General features: G+C 40.6%; 1 protein-coding gene across 4 annotated transcripts; it reads left to right on the top strand.

The window, feature by feature from the left end:
• Positions 1-2972: 2972 nt before the first annotated feature.
• pla2g6 (phospholipase A2, group VI (cytosolic, calcium-independent)) lies at positions 2973-19915 on the top strand. 4 transcript variants are annotated; one of them, XM_086294974.1, is made up of 19 exons: positions 2973-3096; positions 3673-3887; positions 5356-5565; positions 6604-6784; positions 6911-7098; positions 7352-7448; positions 7686-7868; positions 9177-9285; positions 10943-11065; positions 12235-12325; positions 13154-13317; positions 13398-13548; positions 14840-14976; positions 15265-15342; positions 15480-15634; positions 15739-15790; positions 16953-17068; positions 17275-17348; positions 18861-19915. In XM_086294974.1, the coding sequence occupies exons 2-19, from the start codon at positions 3679-3681 to the stop codon at positions 19003-19005; spliced, it is 2463 nt and encodes an 820-aa protein (XP_086151100.1). In that variant the 5' UTR covers positions 2973-3096; positions 3673-3678; the 3' UTR covers positions 19006-19915. The 4 variants fall into 4 exon arrangements, with proteins under 4 accessions (XP_086151100.1, XP_086151102.1, XP_086151104.1 ...); XM_086294975.1 differs by lacking the exon at positions 2973-3096 and adding an exon at positions 3291-3416; XM_086294976.1 differs by lacking the exon at positions 15265-15342.
• Positions 19916-20116: the final 201 nt, after the last annotated feature.

A 20116-nucleotide genomic window follows, 5' to 3' on the forward strand; every position in this document is an offset into this window, starting at 1 on the left:
ATTGTTGTCAAAGTTATAAATGCAAACAAATTGCCAACATATTGCCATCAGTCTGAATGAGTCTTTGTAAATGAGCACAATATAAGGAGACTCAACCCATCTGTTGAACTCCGCTTATATAGAACCGGAAGGTCAAAACTAAAGGATGTTGTGACCTTGTGAGACCCTCAAGGAATCTAAATCTGACAGTTTGGAAACATGCATGAGTGTCCCACCGGAGACTCTTGCAGTACTCTTCCTGTTCCTCCTTGCGCAAAGGAGCAGACACCCGTGTCGTTGGTGGGTTGATCCAGCTCTCCTCATGCCTAATGGGATCTCATCTACACTATTAAGACTATGGAGACCCAGCAAACCTTCTTGTAGTGGCACGTATAGATAGGCCATCCTAAAATGGGAGCTGCGCTACCTGTGCAACCTGAATGTGCCGTTGTTCTACCAGCAGTAACAAGGACACTAACAAAAAACAAAAGTAGAGAAAGATCAGTCAGGAAAGATAAGGGCAGGGCAATGATCTATGCCTTGTTGTTGCCTCTCAATGGCTTGTTATTCCTGAGAGGATTGACTGATATCCCCGAAACTTAACTGAGTTGCTGTTATAATGTGATAATCACATGCTCCCTTAACTTTTTTTAATTTTTTTTGTGTGCAATGTATATGTGACTGGTTTGTGTTCAGGCTTTAAGTATTGTGTAATTGAAGGAGTGTTGTTAAGGGAGGGACAAAGCTGACTTTGTCACAATTCATTCAGCTTGTTATTGTACTGAAAGACTCAGGGCTTTCACTTTAACTCGTCTGATAAGTACACCCTGTTATAAGCACGGTTTAAGTGTAAATATCGAAAACTCTAAACTCTTCTTCAAACATGATCATATCTCTCATAGAAAAAAACAAAACAAAACAAAGATGGCAAAAGCCAAAATGTCACGAGGATTCAAAAACAAAGGCGATATATGCTGGAGGCTGGTGTGAATGTCAGGTTTTTCTGGAAGGAAAAACAAACAATAAGAACAGGTCACTGGTGTGATAAACATGCTGTTTTGAAGCTTACTGAAAGCCAAAGAGAGGTTCACATTTTATGACACAGTCATGGTACTCTTAAGCTTCTTGTGGGGTATGTTTTACAATAGCGTTTGAACCAAGGACTTGCTGACAACTAAAACTGCTTAATAATGATAATAATAATAACAGTTTTATACCACATGACTGTTATTTGGTAGCTTATGTTCAAGCTAAACTTTCCTTTACATCAGTCTGTCGTCTTGCCTTTAAGGGAGCCTTGTTGAGAAAAATGAACAAAATGGAAACAAAATTTTTTACTCAAAATATTTTTATTGAGCAATTGTGGATACAGTTAACAAAAAAGAAAAAAAAAAACCCAAGGGAAACATAAAAACTGGTTACACTGAATACAAAACAGAACTTCTCACGTTGGAACAAAACGGAAAAACGGAGGAGCGATTGATTCCAAGAAAACCTATCTTTGCAAACCACACAGAAATTAGCTGAGCTTCACATTTACATTAACACAGTAAAACCTATAGAGTGGTAGGTCATCAGACCTCTGTGGGATGAGCAATTCTGTTAGTCAAAGGACAGCACCCAACGTTTTGCCCCAGTGATATACTTATCATCCTCACCCACTGTACCAAAGAGAGCAAGTAGGGGGTTGAGAGCCAGTTTCAGGTCAGTAGCCTTGTTCAGAGTGTAGAAAACCGCCTCCCAAAAATTTACCAAGTCAGGGCAGGTCCAAAGCAAAGCATGTGGGTTAGATTGGCATCATCAGACCCGCAGCTGTTACAGCGAGGGATAGAGCCAGGATAAATCTTAGCTGATTTGTATTTAGACAAGTGGGCCCTATGAACTACTTTGAATTGTTAGTTGTGTGAGTTGAATTGGGAGTGGCGGGTGCAGAGTGACATAGAATTTACCAGAGTGAGGACTGAATCCCAAACGTCATCTGACATAGATATACCCAACTCCTTCCCCCATGTGGATTTAAGGCCTTCAAAGGGAGCTGAAGTTATCCTGCACAGTTTGCTATAGATGCGGGAGATTATACCTTTGCCTGATAGTTGCAAACTAAGGAGCTTGTCCAGTAACTTAGTAGCTGGAGCTTCTGGAAAACTGGAGAGGTTGGATTGCAAAAAATGTTGAGTTGTAAATATCTAAAAAATTGAGTTTTGGGAAGAGTGTATTTTGCTGACAGCTGATCAAATAATGCTAGTCTAGTTGTGTATAAAGATATCTTTAAAGTAAATAATACCTGCTCTAAACCAGACCCAAAACAAGTTGTCCAAAGCTTAAGGGAATAATAGGTGATTTAATAAGATAGGATTTTGAAGTGAGAAATTCTTGAGATTGAACTGCATCCTGAACTGAGCCCACACCCGGAGGAAGTGCTGAATGTGAAGTTGTCAATTGACAAAGGTAGAGAAGAACCCAGAAAGGAGGCAAGAGACATACCCTGAGTTGAGTCAAACTCCATTGCTAGCCAAGTGGTGTGGCCCACAACCTTCCCAGATTTTAACCAGTAGGCCATGGAGCAAATATTGGCAGCCCAATAGCAAACGCGGAAGCTAGGGAGTGCCAGGCTCCCTTCAGTCTTAGGTTTCTGTAAATGCATATTAGCTACTTGAGGTCTTTTACCCTCCAAACGTAGGAGGAAATTCTAGAATCAAGGGTTGTAAAGAAGGACTTAGGGATAAAGACTGGTAAAAATTGAAAAAGGGGAAAAAAATAGGAAGAAATGTATTTTAATCGAATTAATTCGACAGACCAGAGTTGTGTGGAAACACAATTTAAATTTAAACAATTAGCTTTTTTATTTCTAAAGCAAACAATTACTTCACGTGCCTGAAGTCAATTATATAATACTGTTGAAATCCTCACATGTCGTTGATTGGTCGGTCAAAAGTCGTGTCGTTGTTGGTGTGACTTTATTTTTGCCCCGCCTTTTCTGCCAAGCTCCTTCACGTTCTTAAGCTGTGATTGGTTAAACACACGTCGATCAAATTCTTTTGCAGGGTTGGTTGCAGGGCGGCGGTTGTTGATGTATGTGTCAGAAGTCAGGTAGTCGGCACAGAGAGCAGCTAGCAGGTAAGCAGACAGCAGCAGGCTGCGTCTTTACTGCTTAATGCGATTAGCCGCACTTCACAAGTAGCCCACTAACTGTACTCTGTGTGCTCTAAATGAGTTTGCGATTAAAAAAACCCATGAACGATTAGGGTGTTTCGCTCAGTGTTCGCCGTCTGCGGCTTTTTAGCCTTGGTAGTTTGTCTGGCTGATTGTAGATAAGCTGAAACTCGTGAATGAGCAGCATAAATGGAGCCACTTATTTATAATTCAAACGAGAACTAGCCTCTTTTATACTCAGTGTTCATATCAACAAAGCAGGTGTTGGAGTGTCAGAGGAAGTGGTGAGTGGGCTAACCTTCACTCAGTTCCTAATAATAACTGTAATATAGCGCTTATTTATACCCGCAAGCTACTTCACTTGTATTTCCACAAAATAGAAACAATAAGTATTATATGTATGTATCTCTTAGATATTGCACATGTCGCTCCTGTTCAGTGGTAACATGCGCTCCTGGGGTGGAATAAATCATTCATTAATGTTGACAGCAATACTACAGGCTGCTGTAGTTTGTTTCAGCCTCCCCTTTGTCTTCCCAGGTAACGATGCAGTTCCTAGGGCGGCTGCTGGACACAGTCTCCTCTGTGTCAACCCTCTTCACCAACCCTTACCGGGTCCGAGAAGTGCCGCTGTCTGACTATGGAGGAGGAGGGAAAGTGAAATTAAAAGAGGAGGGTCGCATAGTTCTGTACAAGTACAGTCAGTCATGGGACTGTCTCCTTCTTTGCCCAGAGACACCGAATGTGGCTTTGAGGTCTGTGTTGATCACGTAGACACACTGTTCTGTGTGACTCTGACATGGGTGTGAAAGTTCAGTGTCAGCTGCAAAAACATTTCTTTTGCACCTTTAGTTGCTTTTATTAGCATAGTTGCTCATTTCATCCTGTGTCATCTTACTGGTTTACTGGTTTAGCCTACATCACCATTACTCAAACAGGCAGCTAAGGCTATGCCTTTTATTTTATCAGCTATAAAGCTTTGTAGCAATCATGTGATATGCTAGTAACTATGACATCATCCATTTTTTTTGCAAAACCCTGTTTTCAGCCTTCACTGTTAGCATTTTGGGAGGCATGTTGTTGGTTTTTGTGCACCAGAGTTGACCTTATGTAGACACAAGGAGGGAGTACTAAATTATAAACTAGTACTAGCAATCTTGCTTGGGAAGTTGCATCTGTAAAGTACATGTATATTTGCTATTTAGTGCTAAGTAACATTTCAAGTAAAATGTTACAACTTCAGTCATAAAAATGAAAGCAGAGAGTATCAGTCGGGATTATCTGGACAATCTGTTACCACTACAAAAAGCATATAGGTCCTGTCAGGTAATTCCATTACAAATGCCCCTAAAGTATCAAAGAACACAAACAAGCTGAGAGGTCCAGGTTTGTTATTCCTATGAGCAGAGGTCAGGAGATCTCCTGTGTTGTCACAATTGACAATCAGGGTAGCCTTACCCCTAACTTTAACCCTTAACAAGTCTTCACTTTAACTTGAACAGTTGTCGTGAAAAGGATTAGTCATAGAAACCAAAGCATTTGATGTACCCAGCTGTAAACATGTTTATTTCTTTCTGCTGTTAAAGTTGTCCATGAGCTTATAAGGGAGTTGACCTGCTTTTGGAGTTGGCCTCATATTGCCACTCCGGGAGCTGCAGAGTTTGGCAGATCTGCGCTGGCATAACTTTTCAGCTCGGGATGTTGCTGCTTGGCTACAGATCTGAAAGGCAGGTTTGAAGAAAGATAGAAAGAAGGTCTTAGCATTGGCCTCAGCTGATACCAGACATGTCAAATATTATTAGTTTACTAGCGCAAACCAGATCCTTGTTGGGAGTAACCAGGAGGGACAGGATTAGAGATGAGTGTATCAGAGAGACAGCTAAGGTTGAGTGGTTTGGAGAGAAACTAGAGGTGAGGTTTGAGATGGTTTGAGACACAAGCAAAGGATTGATTGTGGATATGTTGAAAGCAAAAGTAAAATATTATTTATGTATAGTATGTAAAAAAACATTAAAAGGAACTTTTGGAAGCTAAAGCAGCAAAGAAATAAAAGGAATAAACGTCTTAAACACTAATGCTTGAAGCTTTTTTGAATTGTTTTTCTTAGCAGAGGAGAAATATTATTATTTATTCTTTATCTACTAGTTCATTGGTACCACATTAGCAGAACTTTTGGTAATCTATCCACATTTCCTCTTCTTGTAATCATTGCATTGCCTGCAGGCTGTTTCAGGTGGTGTCAGAGGAAGATGCCATGAACTGGTTCCCACAGTACGCCCTCAAACTTCGACCTTTCTATGAAACGCTTCTTCTGAAGTGTGAGTCGACACAGCCAATCGTGGACTGCATCCGTGCTCACCCAGACTGGAGCTCTGCCCACATTGCTGTTGAAACAGGCCTGAGAGAGTGTCTCAAACATAACTATGTGCAGAGGTAAGATAAGCCAAATTGATATTCTTTTTTGGGTTTCTGTGATTATTTTGTATTTATTGGCCTTTTAGTGAGTGAAATATCAGACAGCAGTACGTCTCACAGTTGCATCTTCGTGTTTATGGTATTGATTGATGGGTGGATGAATAATGCCGAATGAAGAGAGATGTAACTCATTAGTCAGGAAGTCTGTGCCAGCTAAATGAATCCAGTGCAACAGATGGTATTGATTATTTAATTGGTTTATAGAAATGTTGCCTCAAAGCACTTATGGTATTATCGAAGCTTATAGCTCATTAGATACAAGTCATTTATTTTTTCACTCATTTTCTTGTGCATTTTTTAAATTGCTCCCTTATTGGCAAAAGTTTCTGTCTTATTAATAAAAAATGTGACTTTTGAGTAATTTTGAGGTAAAATTGAAAGCTACTTGATTCAGTTAGTCTATTAGTGGATATTTAGTTCTAACAGTTTCACAAAAAAAGTCTCTGATTCAGCCTGAAAACCATCCGCTACAAGTAGCGTTGCTGGGAAGTTTAACTTAAAAGACACGATCTGGAGAGTAGGTGTGAATGTGAGTGCGAATGGTTGTCAGTGTGCCTGTGTTAGCCCTGTGACAGACTGGCAACCTGTCCAGGGCGTACCCTGCCTCTTGCCCTAAGACAGCTGGGATAGGCTCCAGCGCCCCCGCGACCCTGAAAAGGATAAGCGGCAGAGAGACTGGACGGACACGGTCTGGATACGAGAATAACATAATAAGGAAATCCGAAGTGAAATGAGTTGCTGAGGAAAAACAGGAAAAGGCAGTCCTTCCTTGACCAAAGCAATAATAACACAAGTCTGCTTAAAAAACAAAACAACAACCCCCCCTCTCCCCAGCTCTCATGCTTTACTGATATGACTTGAAAACATATAGCTGAAGAATTTAGGAAATAAAAAGAAGCTTAGGAAAGTTTGTTGACTAAAGCACACAGAAAGCCTCTGCGGTGCTTCATGGTGCAGAGCTCCCACAACATCAGCTCAAAATCTTTGCATCTCCAGTCAGATCAATGCTCGGGACGCATCAGGCCAGACGCCGCTGCATCTGGCATGTGGGCGAGCTGACGCCACATGTGTGAAGGAGCTTTTGGAAGAAAGCCAAGCTCGCACTGACATCAAAGACCAAAACGGAGAGACACCGATCCACTACGCTGCCAAGCAGGATTCTACGGTAATCATCCAGGTGAGCCTCAGCTAAAGCAAGATGGTAGAGTCAGACCTCAGACCCTCTAAAGTGCACATTAAAATGATTTCTCCCTCTCTCCACTTTTCCTGCTGTTTTCGTTCTCACCTTTCTCTCATCATCCAGGTCCTTTGCTCGCGGTTATGCTCTGGTGTGGACGAACTCAACAAGAACGGAGAGACGCCGCTCCATGTGGCCTGCCGTACAGGCCGAGTGGAGGCTGTCAAGGCCCTGTTAGGAGGTGGGGCCAAGTGTGACATCATTGGCGGTACAGGTTACCCCATCCACAGCGCCATGAAATACAGCGAGAAGGGGTGAGTGGGAGGAACAATGAGTTATTTTTGTGTCTATAGATCAGCAGAATTGGCCGATTGTGCATCTGTGTTTTACTGCACGATACTAAAGAACACTGAAAATGGGAACAGCTTCTCTGGTTCTCCTTTTTTACCGGTTCTCTAGAAGTTGTCTGTCTGTCTGTCTGTCTGTAATATGTGACTTCTCTACACTATAATAAAGAATGTAGTACATATTTAATATTCTTGTTTTAATTTCGTGTTCATCTGTTAGTTGTGTGGAGGAGATCCTCAAAGCAGATCCAAACCAGCTCCAGGCAGAGGACTCTTTGTATGGAGGGACGCCTCTCCACTGGGCTAAAACTGCTGAGGTTAGAAACACTACGTCGTGTGCTGTGTAAAAATTCATAATGGTTTGTTTAGTTTTGGCATTACTCTTGCAAACATCCTGAGAAATTCACACTGAGTTTAATCCTGAGTAAATCTAGCCGCCTGCCAGTGATGGCTGTGCGTCCTCTGGTCTCTCAAATCAGCACATCTGCGAGGGATTAACACGGAGCTAGAGACTTGACTTCATGTTTCTTTCTGTCTTCATGTCTGGGTGATAGATGTGTCGCATGCTGTTAGAGTGTGGCTGTGAAGTGAACTACCTCAGTAAGACCGGAGAGAGCGCTCTGCACATTTTGACCAAGAAGGGTCGCTTTGAGGCGGCTATGGTGTTGCTCACCCACGGAGCGAATGCCAACCTGAGGGGCCAGGATGGAAACACAGCTCTGCACTTAGCCATGAAGGTGTGTATACGATCTGCAAAATGTTCATGAGGAGAAAAGAGAAAGGTTACTTTGCAAGACATTGTGAGATTACGGGAGTTGTAGAACGCAGCACCTTTGAAATCAGATTGCAATACTCATAAAGAAAACTGAGGTCATGCTCTGTGTTACAGCCAGCGTGTTCACACTGCAAAATCTCTTTCCAGTCTGTTTTGATGAGTTCTTATTCAACATCAAATGTTTGTTTGTGGGCACATGGTTAGCACTGCCGCCTCACAGCAAGACGATTCCTGGTTCAAATGTCCTGGCTGGCTGGTGCTTTGTATCTGGAGCTTACATATTCTCCCTGTGCTTTCCTCCCACAGACCAAAGATGTGCATTGTAGCTTAGTTGGTGATTGTAAATTGGCCATGTGAGGTTAATAGTGCGTATAGCATAAAGCACTGCATAAATGTATGGTTAGAGAAATGCTGTCTGAATTGCCACAGTGTTTCCATTTTAAAAAATATGTATTATTTTAATGTGAGCTGCATAACTGAGGTTTTTCACAATGGGGGTACAAACCCAGCTAAGCTATTGCAACAAGTACTGATTGTTCAAATACAACTGCAAAAAACCTTCAATGCTGTGTGAAATGTAACTAACTACAAAATGTAATGATTCGCAAATCTGATAATCATATTTTACTCAAAATAGAACAGTGAGACAATTTTTGTTTTAAATGTTTAAACTGTGAAAATGTGCCAGCTTAAGAAAAACATTTGCTTATTTTGAATTTAATGGCAGCAACACATCTTAAAAACTGTTGCGACATCACTGAGTAGCAGCCCCTCTTGTTTTGACAGCAGTACGTAAAACTCAGGAGACCAGTTGCTGGACGTCTAACTGTTGTCTGATTTAGGATTCTAGCTGCTCAACAGTCCTGCAGACCGCAGGCAGGCCAGCTCAGCGGACTCTTCTCCTACAAAGTCATGCTGTTGTAATAATTGCAGTATGTGGTTTAGTATTGCCTTGTTGAAGGGAAGCGTATGTTGCTCTAAAACCTGCTAGCTCCTTCCAGCATTCGTGGAACCTTTCCAGATGTAATAGTTTCAACAAAAACTTCTGGAAGTCTTCTTGAGCCCAATCAGTGATTTCCTCTATAAACACATTTTTTCCATATTAGGGAACTTCTGGCCATCTTCACCTCTGAGAAACTCAGAAATTCTGTTTTTATTTACTTCTTACCCAGCATCCCAATTTGTTTGGAATTGAGGTTGTATTTTTTTGTTTTATCCTTTGTTCCATATCCTTAAAAAAAACCTCTTCTCATTTGTTGTGACTGCTCAGATGGACCACATAGAGTTGATCAAAGCTCTAATAGTGTTTGGTGCAGATGTGGAGATTCACAATGATTTGGGCGAGACACCTGGACTCATCGCTGCACGCACCAGCAAAGGTAATGAGAGAGAGAGAGTGAGATGGGGGGTTAAAGCGAAACATTTAAACATATAAAGAACATAGAAGTCTGAGCTTGGACTGGTGGTGTTAACAGTGAAATTAGGAGTTAATGTGCCTGACCTAACAACCCTGTTTGATCTCATGTAGTCTGATTTGAAAGCATGTGTCCACTGTGGATGATATTAGTCTGCATGTTGTGTTGGAGCCGTAATTAAGGGTTTTATAATCTGCCACTTTATCCCATTATGTATTAATATTATATGATATGATAACACTTCCTGTTACAGATATATTGCTTTATCACTATGAAGCAATGAAAAAATATTAGTTATTGCTTATAGTCAGTTAAACTTTGTGATCATGCTTTTTTTTTTTTTTTTTTGCAGTATGCAGTATTGCAGCATCTTGGCCTTACTGCCTTTTAGTGAAATATCCGATTAGATTAGGTTAGATTTTGGTCCACAGAAGCAGAAAATGGAAAAGAGCATACAAATAAACTCACTAACTCTAAGGCTACGTTCACACTGCAGGTCTTAATGCTCAATTCCGATTTTTTGATCAAATCCGATTTTTTTGTCTGCTTGTTCACACTACAAATAAAATGCGACAGCAAACGCGCTCTAGTTTCTTTTGCGGCCCGCATGCGCAAAAGAAGACGTCACACACAACGCGCTCTGTTTAGACCAAACAGTATTGTTTGACTGATGGCCTTTAATATAAAGACTTGTTTCGGACTTTACGTTTTCCAATTTTGCTTTAAGTTATAAAGTTATTTTTTTATTTACATATGGCCTAATAATTATCCTTATTGCTGTTTTAGAGAGGAGCGGTGCTTCAAAGGCTAGTTGCAGATAATCTGCAGATTATACAGTACAAATAAAATGTTCACGTTTCTCCAACGTTGTCTTCCCAACAGTTTCACTGACATCTACACTGGATGGCCGGGAAGTGTTCGCGATGTCTTCTCCGGCGCTGATAATTGTTGTCTGTCTTGTGTCAGTGACGTAAAAGACGGATTTAATGCGACATGACCATTCAAACAGCAGTCGCTTTCTAAAACATCGGATATGTATCGGATTCAGTACCACATACGAAAGTGACCCAGGTCGGATTTGAAAATATCGGACTTGTGCCGTTCACACTGTCATACCATGATCGGATATGGGTCGCACAAGGTCAAAAAAGTCAGATTTGATGCGGTTTTGCCTGCAGTGTGAACGTAGCCTTAGTCATCCCACAGGAAATAAAAACAGTTTCTAATTTCTTTCTGTTGATATATGCAGCTGTTTACTGTTATTTTTCTGATCACTTTCTTTTTTGGCAGAAAGCTGGAGACAAAGACAAAGATTTAAAATTTCACTTTGATTTCTTAGAAAAGCTCAGAGCATGTTACGGCTAAATTGAGCCAGCTAATGGATGTTTGCTTTCAAATACATAGACAGTGCAGGAAACCATTCACAAAGAAGAAATGGGAGTAAACTAAGTTTGTATTGACTTACTGATTTTGAAAATGCATGATAATTGCTAACAGCTTGCTTATGTTCTTGCTTTCTCTCTTCCTTTCATCTCTCTCCGTCTCTCATCTTTGTGGCGTGTGTGCACGTCTAACTTGTTGGCTGCTGCTCTGTGTGTGTGTTTGTGTGTTAACATGAAAGGTCCTAATAGAAAGATACTGCTGGACTTGCTGTGTAGTGTAGGAGTACAGCGTTGCCTCCCTCCCTCCCCCGGCAGTCCTCCTCCTCCTCCCATCTCCAAGAAGGTCAAGCCTCAAGGCATAGGTAACACCACCACCCCCTCACCCCTGCTCCTCCCTCATGCTTCTCCATTTCCATTTTTCTGTCACTTCAAATATTCGAGTTTGTGTTGTCAGTCAATTTTTTACCCTTACTTTTCTTAGCTACAGATCATTCTTTCTGTATTATATATTTAATGATCAAATTTAGGATAATCTTAAATCGCTGTAAACGTAATGTAAGAGCTGGATTCAAGTGTTCCTTCATATTTAAGTTAAAATAATAATAATAATGGATTGGATTTATATAGCGCTTTTCAAGGCACCCAAAGCGCTTTACAATGCCACTATTCAGTCACTCTCACATTCACACACTGGTGGAGGCAGCTACGGTTGTAGCCACAGCTGCCCTGGGGCAGACTGACAGAAGCGAGGCTGCCATATCGTGCCATCGGCCCCTCTGGCCAACACCAGTAGGCGGTAGGGTAAAGTGTCTTGCCCAAGGACACAACGACCAGGACAGAGAGCCCGGGGATCGAACCGGCGACCTTCTGGTTACAGATACGCTTCCCAACCCCCTGAGCCACGGTCGCCCCCCCAGAAAAAGACATTTAACCCTTTAAGCCTGAACCATAAAATAATTGCCAGAAATTTTTTTAATAGAGTGTTTATTGAGCCTTCTGACAAATTAAAAAAATATGTAAATTAGAATAGTTGATTTTTAATTGTATCATATTTGTTACATTGTGCGTTATTTGCAATTTTATCCTTAAAAATGTAATGCACAATTTTTTTAGGGGTTCTTTGGGGAGAATAAAAATGACTGTAATGTAAAAAACTCATAAAAACCACATGTATATAATATGATAGGGGATCAGTTAAGGGGTTAAATGATACAAACACAGTCTTCAAAGACTACTCTTAAATCTTTTTAAAAGGCAGGTAATGAGCTGTGAAAAAATTAGGACCCAGTAGAATTTAAATTTTCTGTAAAAGGTGAGCTGCATGGTGTGATGAGCTCCTCAACACTTCCCAAAAGCAGCAGGCTGTGGCAGAGTGTGTGTGGTGATGGTTTTTACAGTAGTGACACCACCAGTAAATGCTTCCTCCACAAAATCCTGGTGACCCCGTTTTTTCCTAGTTTAGTTTAGTTTATGCACAAATGTGATGTCATGTTTTGCTCCTGTACCAACAGCTGTTGTGATTGGCTTTTAGGATTTGAGGACATCTTGTATGTGGGGGCTGCAGTGGGTGCAATGAGCAGAGGCATATCTGAAATAGACGGCCCCCAAATGGAAACGAGAAAGTGAGTATAACATATCACGCGCCTTTATTGCTACTACTTACCCATAATCAAAGCACACACAGAAGGTTGTAGGCAAACACTGAATATATAAGACAGACATGGCCGTTGTGACTTTACCTACAGTTATCATAGTTCTGTATAGTTACTGTGCTGTAACAATGACACATATTTACCTACACCACAGTAACTATGTGTCTTTTTTTCAAAGTGGATGTGACGGTAACAGGTGGATGTGATATTCCTCATACTTCATCCTAAATCATACTCTGCTTTATCTATACTGTCTATTTAACTCTAAGTGGGACCATCATTTATAAAATAATCATATTGTGTTCAGATTGAGATACACATGCACACTGACAATGTGACTGTGGCCATAAACTCACCATGAAAGTGTTTCTAAAACCACTTTAATACAAATGTAATATTAATAATTCATATTATTGTAAAGTGTATAACTGATACACCCACAGCTCACTTTTAGAAAGAATCCAGGGTCAAAGCACTTCTGCTGTTCTGTGCTGCACAATAATAGTTTTCACAGTGTAGTAATGCCATTGTTCAGTATGCATTGAAAGCCTCTGCCCTCCTTGATTTCTTTACCATTTGTGGGCTTTGACCTGCATGCGTTTAAGGCCATGCAGGTTTACTTTGCTTTGTTTTATTTTGCTGTTCTCTGTGTTGTGATGTTTGGTTTTGCTGGTCACATGACTCTTTTCAGTAAACTCTGTTTCGAGGATTCTGCTCTGTTCCAGAGGATCTAAAAAGTTGGATATGCAAGTGATTGGCTGGATAAAATTCATCATATTGGTCTTGGCCATCCGACAGGATGGACAGTCTGCTGTGTCTTGATGGTGGCGGTATTAAAGGCCTGGTGCTGATCCAGATGCTGATCGCTCTGGAGAAGGAGGCGGGCAGACCCACCAGAGAGCTCTTCGACTGGGTAGCTGGCACGAGCACGGGAGGCATCCTGGCTCTGGCTATAATCCACGGTGTGTTTGTGTTCTCTTTTCCAGTGCTGGGTTTTCATCACATAGCATCAGAACAACAATGACACTTCTTCTATGTGTAGGTAAATCCATGGAGTACCTGCGCTGCCTGTACTTTAGGATGAAGGAGCAGGTGTTCAAAGGATCAAGACCCTATGAATCAGCACCGCTAGAGGACTTCCTAAAAACAGAGTTTGGAGAAAACACCAAGATGACTGACATAAAGTTCCCCAGGTAGATATCTGAATGTGATAATAGGCAGAAAAATGCCAAAAAAAAGCTAAAATTCAAAAGAATTGCAGACCTCTGCCCAAGCTGCTCGTCATCTGGGCAGCATTTACTTTTAAGCAAAGAGTAATGTATCTTCTATTAAAACATTGTGTACAAGCAGGCAATAGATAATAGGTATTGATTTGTAAATAACTGAAATAACTTGAGCTTATTATATAATATTATAATGCAGTTTATTTCTAACCAACTAGCAGCTCATTCATCATCGTGTGAAACAAAGGCAGATGTGATACGTAAAAGTGAGGTCAGAGGTCAAATGTGACATGATATTTAAATGGTAACTATAGTGTGATATTTAGAATCCCCATATAACAGAATCATTTCCTAAGTAATGCCAATATAAACGAAGGCAGCAGAATTTTAAACACCATTTTAAGAAAATTGACATTTTATGAAAGTTTGAATTTATCTGACCTCGAAGAAGAAGTCAGAGACAGTAACATGATATTTACAATCCCCATATACCATTCCCTATATAACTATATGTTGTCAATACTGACAATGGCGGTAATAAACAGTTATAAATAGCTCTAAATAGAATTATTATCACTTTAACCTTGAGTTTTACATTGAAGGTGAGGTCAGAGGTCAAATGTGATTAACATGAACCCACTCTACACTCCTACAAAGTTTTATTATAATTCATTCATAACTTTTCGACCTGTCACGCTTATAGAGAGAATGACAAATTGTTGCGTTCTAAATGTTATGCAGCCATCTGCCACAAGATGGCGCTGCAGCTTTTCCATTGCTATAGTTAAGCACCAGAAATTTGTTAATGCAGCCTTAATCTTCCTTTAAGTCTGTCATTGTTCAGACCTCAGTGTTTCTTAGGTTTTATACTAATCAATTAGCCAAAGATTTTTCCTTATTTACTCGACTAAGAATTTAGTCGCCCCAGTTTCTGCTGGTGCAAACAGTGTCATATAAAAGCTTTAAATATCCCACTCTTTTGCTGTGATTGGTCAGTTTTTAAAACTTTGAGCTGGTTTTACCCTGATGTGTTAAATTGAGTCACCTAATTTTTTTCCGAGGTTCAGTTCCTGAGAATTAAGAAAAGGTACTGACTTGCTTAGATATGTGTAGCATGGCTCTCTTAACACTAAAATAATACAGCTGAAGCCAGATTGGTTTTAAAAATATTTTTGTAATTTGGTTGAAATGCTGCTGTTCAAATTTTCAGGTGTTTAAGGAGAACAGGCAAACATCCTTTCACTTCTTTCTTTCTTTACAGGGTAATGGTGACCAGTGTTCTGGCAGACAGACATCCAGGCGAGCTTCATATATTCAGGAACTATGACCCTCCATCCGTCTCCAGAGAGGCCCCATACACCACCACTGCCACATTCAAGCCTCTCACCATCCCACAAGGCACGTCAGATATCACCTGTGTTTGTCAGCTACAGCACCAGCCCTCAAATGTCAAATGTATTAAATGGGATAATGAAGTGCTCTGAACATACCACTGGATGGCACCAAAGGAATTTTCAGAGCTCATATTTTAATGTGAGGGTTATCTACTTTCACTTCACTGAGGCAAGAAAAGCTGAAAACTAAGCCTGTGTTTGAACACAACACTGAAACTGAGACTGTGTGTGCTGTTCATGAAGGAGTCGTGTCCTGTGTTGTGTGTGAGTCCCAGCCGTGTTGTTGTTACAGGCTGGGAGGATGAAGATATGTTGATAGTAGGATACACAGAAGAGCCACCCAGAAAGATAAGGAAGGTGACAGATGAAGGTGTGTGTATGCGTACAGGACCAAGTCCTGGAAAGTCGTGAAAAAGACAGACAGGAAGTGATAATTATGAACTCAGAACAGTGTAATTGCATTTACTATGCATGACTTTCTTACTTATATCCTTGTGTTCATATCAGAACAACTTGTATGGCGAGCTGCTCGCTCCAGCGGCGCTGCTCCCACCTACTTCCGACCAATGGGGCGCTTTCTGGATGGAGGGCTGCTGGCCAATAACCCGACACTAGATGCCATGACAGAAGTCCATCAGTACAATAAGGCCTTAAAAGCAGAGGTAGGCAACCGGAGCTCTATTCACTTTCCTTCCTTTATGCACTTAATGGACGTTAAGCCACATGGATTTGTTCGTGACTTCTTCTCTGCACATGTGTCTCTTAGGGCCGTGAGAAGGACTTAAAGAAGCTGGGTATAGTGGTCTCTCTTGGAACAGGTGAGCCAAGTAATTGTGTGTCAAAATGTTAAATTATGTGAGTCATATCTCTTCTTCTGTGTCTTTAATATTCATTAAATGCAAAGTAAACTGATATATACACACACACTGGCCACTTTATTAGGTACATATCGCTAGTACTGGGTTGGACTCTGTTTTGCTTTTAGACCTGCCCTAATTCTGTGTGGCACAAATTCAACAAGGTGATGAAAGGATTCCTCAGAGATTTGGGTCCATATTGACATGATATCACAGAGTTGCTGCAGATTGGTTGGATGCACATAAATGATGTCATCTTCAAGGAACCAGACATGGCACATTATCTTGCTGGATACAGCCTTCAAAAGATTGGTACAGTGGGGTGATAAAGGACCACATAGACATACAATATAGACACGCTCAGCAACAATAGTCGGGTAACTGTGGTGTTTAAATGATGTCATTTAGCACTAAGGGGCCCAAGAGTGCCGGGAAAGTGTCCTTGAAACCATTGCACGACCAGTAGCAGTGCAGACGTTTGTGTTTTTTATGCCACATTTTGACCCAACACTCTAAATGTTGCTGCAGAATTTGAAACTTATCAGACCAGGTACTGTTTTTCTAATCTTCTGTTGTCAATTTTTGGTGACTTGTAGCCTCAGTTTGCTGTTCTTAACTGATAGAAGGACACCTGGTGTGGTCTTCTGCTGCTTTAGCCCATGCTTTTGACATGTTTTATGTTTAGAAATGCTCTTAATTACCTTAGTTGATACTAAGTTGACCATTCTCTTGTAAACCTTAGAGACGGTTTTGTGGGAAAATCCCAGCAGATCAACAGCTTCTGAAATGCTCAGAGCAGCCTGTCTGGCACCAACATCTGTGTCGCTCAAATAAAGTTTGTTCCTCATTCTGATGCTCAGTTTGATTTTCAGCAGTTCATCTTGATCATGTCTAAATGCACTGAATCGCTGCCATGTGTTTGACTGATTTAGATATTTGTGTTAACATGCAGTTGAACAGGTGTACTTAATTAAGTGGCCAGTGGGTGTATATATCAGTTGTATCAGAGCTACACAGGAATGCATACCTATCACATTGTGAATAACTAGCTGGAGTTCAGTGTCTCTATTTGAAGTCTCCCTCCCCTTTATCATTTTGTACGCGTGCTCCTGTGTGTCTCCAGGTAAACCTCCTCAGGTGGTGGTGAGCTCTGTGGATGTGTTCCGACCCTCCAACCCACTGGAGCTGGCCAAGTCCTTTGTAGGAGCAAAAGAGCTGGGCAAAATGCTGGTGGACTGTGTGAGTGCATCATTTTTCAGTTTATGTCTGTGAGTGGTTAACTCTGGCCATTGCTGTAATGTGCCCTGATTACTTATTTTTATTTAATCTGTTATTTGTGTTTATTCCATTTGACATTTGTGCATGTATTGGTGTTCTAATAACAAAAACATTTGTTAAAGCATGTTTTTCTTGCTCATTATAAATACGTCTCTCTCACTGCACAGTGTACAGACTCTGATGGCTGTGCAGTGGACAGGGCCAGAGCGTGGTGTGAAATGATCGACACCATTTACCACAGGTCAGAAACGACACACGTGTTAGTTTTGCTTCTTTTTTAATGCATCCTCTTTTCTCAGCCTCTCTGTATTTGTACCAACTTGCTCTCATCCATTTATCTTAGAATGCTTGTAGTTGTTTCTTATTCCCAGACGCTTCATCTGCAGGGGTTTAAAAGGAGTTCCTGTAAGACTGAGTGTTTACTTCAATTTCATTCAGTTTTATTCAAATGGTGACAAATCACAACAACAGTTGTGATTTGACTTTATATTGTAAGGTAAAGACCCTACAATAATACAGAAAATAGAGGAAAGTCCAGCAATCATATGACCCCTCTATGAGCAAGCAGGAAGAAACCTGCACTAAAATCAAACTCACATAGGGGCTGAGTGGATGAGACCGAACAAAGACATGCTGTGGAAGAGAGCCAGAGATTAATAATAACTATTGATTAAATGCAGACAGTTGTATAAACTGATTCACACGTACATTTCATGTGAACTGTCACAGTGATCAAATCTGCCGCATGTCAGTTATCTAGAAGTAGGACATTTATCACCAACCTATATATGACATGACTGCAGTTTTGTCACATTATAAATTACTTTCATGGATGTAGTTATGACATTTCAATTCAGTTTGGTTTTAATTAAGTTTTATTTATATAGCATCAAATCACAAGCCACATCAAGGCACTTTATATTATAAGGTAAATTACTTTACAGTAATAGATAATAAACCACAACAATCTTATGACTCCCTATGAACAACCACTGCTGACAGTGGGAAGAAAAAACTCCCTTTTAACAGGAAGAAATCTCCAGGCTCAGGGAGAGGGGCGGCTTTTTGCTGTTGAGGGGGAGGAGGAGGAAGAGGAGGTAAAAGAGGCACTGTGGAACTAACTGCTGTGTCTTTTAGCTTCATGGATAGATAAAGGTGCACATCATTTAAATAGCAATAGAAGTATGTATAATATGCCTGCCTAAGAGGAGCATGTAGAATATAAATAGAACTGGTCCCTACAGAGAACCGTGTGCATCATTAAATAGGTAGATGTTTGTGTTTATAAATATGATATCAGTTCATACATATAAATTTTGATGTCAGTGTTTCCGTTAAATTGTGTGATAAAAAGGACCGTAAAGTGTCACAAGGTCATGAGGTTATGTTGCATCTCGTCTTTTTCGCTGTACTCACGTGAGAACCTGAGACCAAATGCTGTAGTTTCACTTCTGTTAGAAACTCATAAAGTACCAAATAACAGGTTTACACTGCAGTCGATCAGTTTAGCACACACACTCTTTTTCTGTTGTACCATGTGGTTCAGCATTGTCTTGTAAGCAAGCCTACAGTGGAAAAGAAGCATGAACGTAGCTCCAAAAGCTCTTCAGCAGCAATGGTGATTTTTCCTGTTGTTTTTATTTATCCCTTTTTTTGCATTTAGTCTTTCTTTACTATCTTTAGCATGTCTCTCTGCACAGTTAGTTATCATTATTTTGTTTATTAATCACTGTGTCCGTTGCATTGTGTGCAGATTGAGTCCCCAACTATCTCAGGAGGTGATGCTGGATGAGGTGAGCGACGCAGCCCTGGTGGACATGCTGTGGGAGACCCAGATGTATCTGTATGAGAAGAGGGAGGTCCTCCAGTCTCTGGCAAAATTACTACTGAACAACTAACAGCACAAGAACATCACAAATGGAGGCTGTGAAGAGTGTTTGAATGGAGCAGTGAGATTACTGAGCTGTATGTCTGACTAAAAACTGTAATGTGTGTGTCGGTGTGCTCTCTGTTCAAACTGAATGAATCAGTTTGAGTATGAGTACAAACGTATTAAATATGTGGAAAGCTAACCCAGGAAACAGCTGACCTACTAAAGCCTGTTTAAAGGTGTTTTATGTAGCATCATGTGACCTTAGCACTGATCCTGTTGTGGTTGATCAGGTTTACTTCTAACATATGAACCAATGAAGAAGTTGAAGTTGTACTGGGGAAATGTAAACTGACTGTTACAGTGTCATGTAAGTTTCCACTTCCCCCTACACTGGGTCAATCTACCTCTGGATTTGTTGAGGTAAATCTGGAGTGTTTCCTTCCCCTTTTTTCCTCACTTGTTCATCACATTCACTTCTGACACACACTTACAAATACACCCGAGTCATTGAATTTTTCCATTAAGCTGTGTGATAAAAGGGACCCTGAATTGCCACCAGAGCATCAGCAGTATTCTCAGGTGCAGCTGAGATGGTGGTGATGTTGAACCAGTTCTGCCTTATGTGTGGGACCCACATTTGTACCTTTTCTTCCTTCCGTAGTAATCTAATGCCTTTCTGAGTTATTTATACTGACTTGAAACGCAATATTTAGCCTCATGTCTGTTGATAAAATATGATATTAATATGAAATCTTAAAACTGACATGAAAGATGTATTTGAATGAATCATCTCTGTGAAAGATAAAGGAACAGACGCCCTGCTGCTATGTGCACAACACGGACAGGAGGAACAAATTATTTTGTATTTTTATTTTTTTGTATTTGGCTTAATCCTGAAGTATAAATGGTATGGGAATAAAATATCTTAATATTGACCGAACTGCTTTGTTGTTGTTTCAGTTAATCTCAGTCAGCCTGCACCCTTATAAACTTGGCTGTTTATTGCTTTGAAACCCTCTATGCATGATAAGGTCAGTGGCTTTATTGCTTCCTTTGGCCAACTTCTTGTCCCAGTATCTGACGAACAGCAGGGTGTAGATGTTGCCCTGGATCTTGTCCACCCCATTTGGCTGACT

Source organism: Aulonocara sp. 'chitande type north' Nkhata Bay, linkage group LG6 (genome assembly GCF_057382095.1).
Source record: "Aulonocara sp. 'chitande type north' Nkhata Bay isolate Kocher_YH1m ecotype deep benthic linkage group LG6, A_spYH_male_GT1.1, whole genome shotgun sequence".
Lineage (NCBI taxonomy): Eukaryota > Metazoa > Chordata > Actinopteri > Cichliformes > Cichlidae > Aulonocara > Aulonocara sp. 'chitande type north' Nkhata Bay.

What these genes read in the sequence shown, in the direction of transcription:
- pla2g6 (XM_086294974.1), top strand. Translation starts at nt 3,679, where the DNA reads ATGCAGTTCCTAGGGCGGCTGCTGGACACAGTCTCCTCTGTGTCAACC. An exon ending in GGTCAAGCCTCAAGGCATAG is followed by an intron (nt 11,066 to 12,234) that starts GTAACACCACCA and finishes ATTGGCTTTTAG; the next exon opens with GATTTGAGGACATCTTGTAT. An exon ending in GCAAAATGCTGGTGGACTGT is followed by an intron (nt 17,069 to 17,274) that starts GTGAGTGCATCA and finishes CTCACTGCACAG; the next exon opens with TGTACAGACTCTGATGGCTG.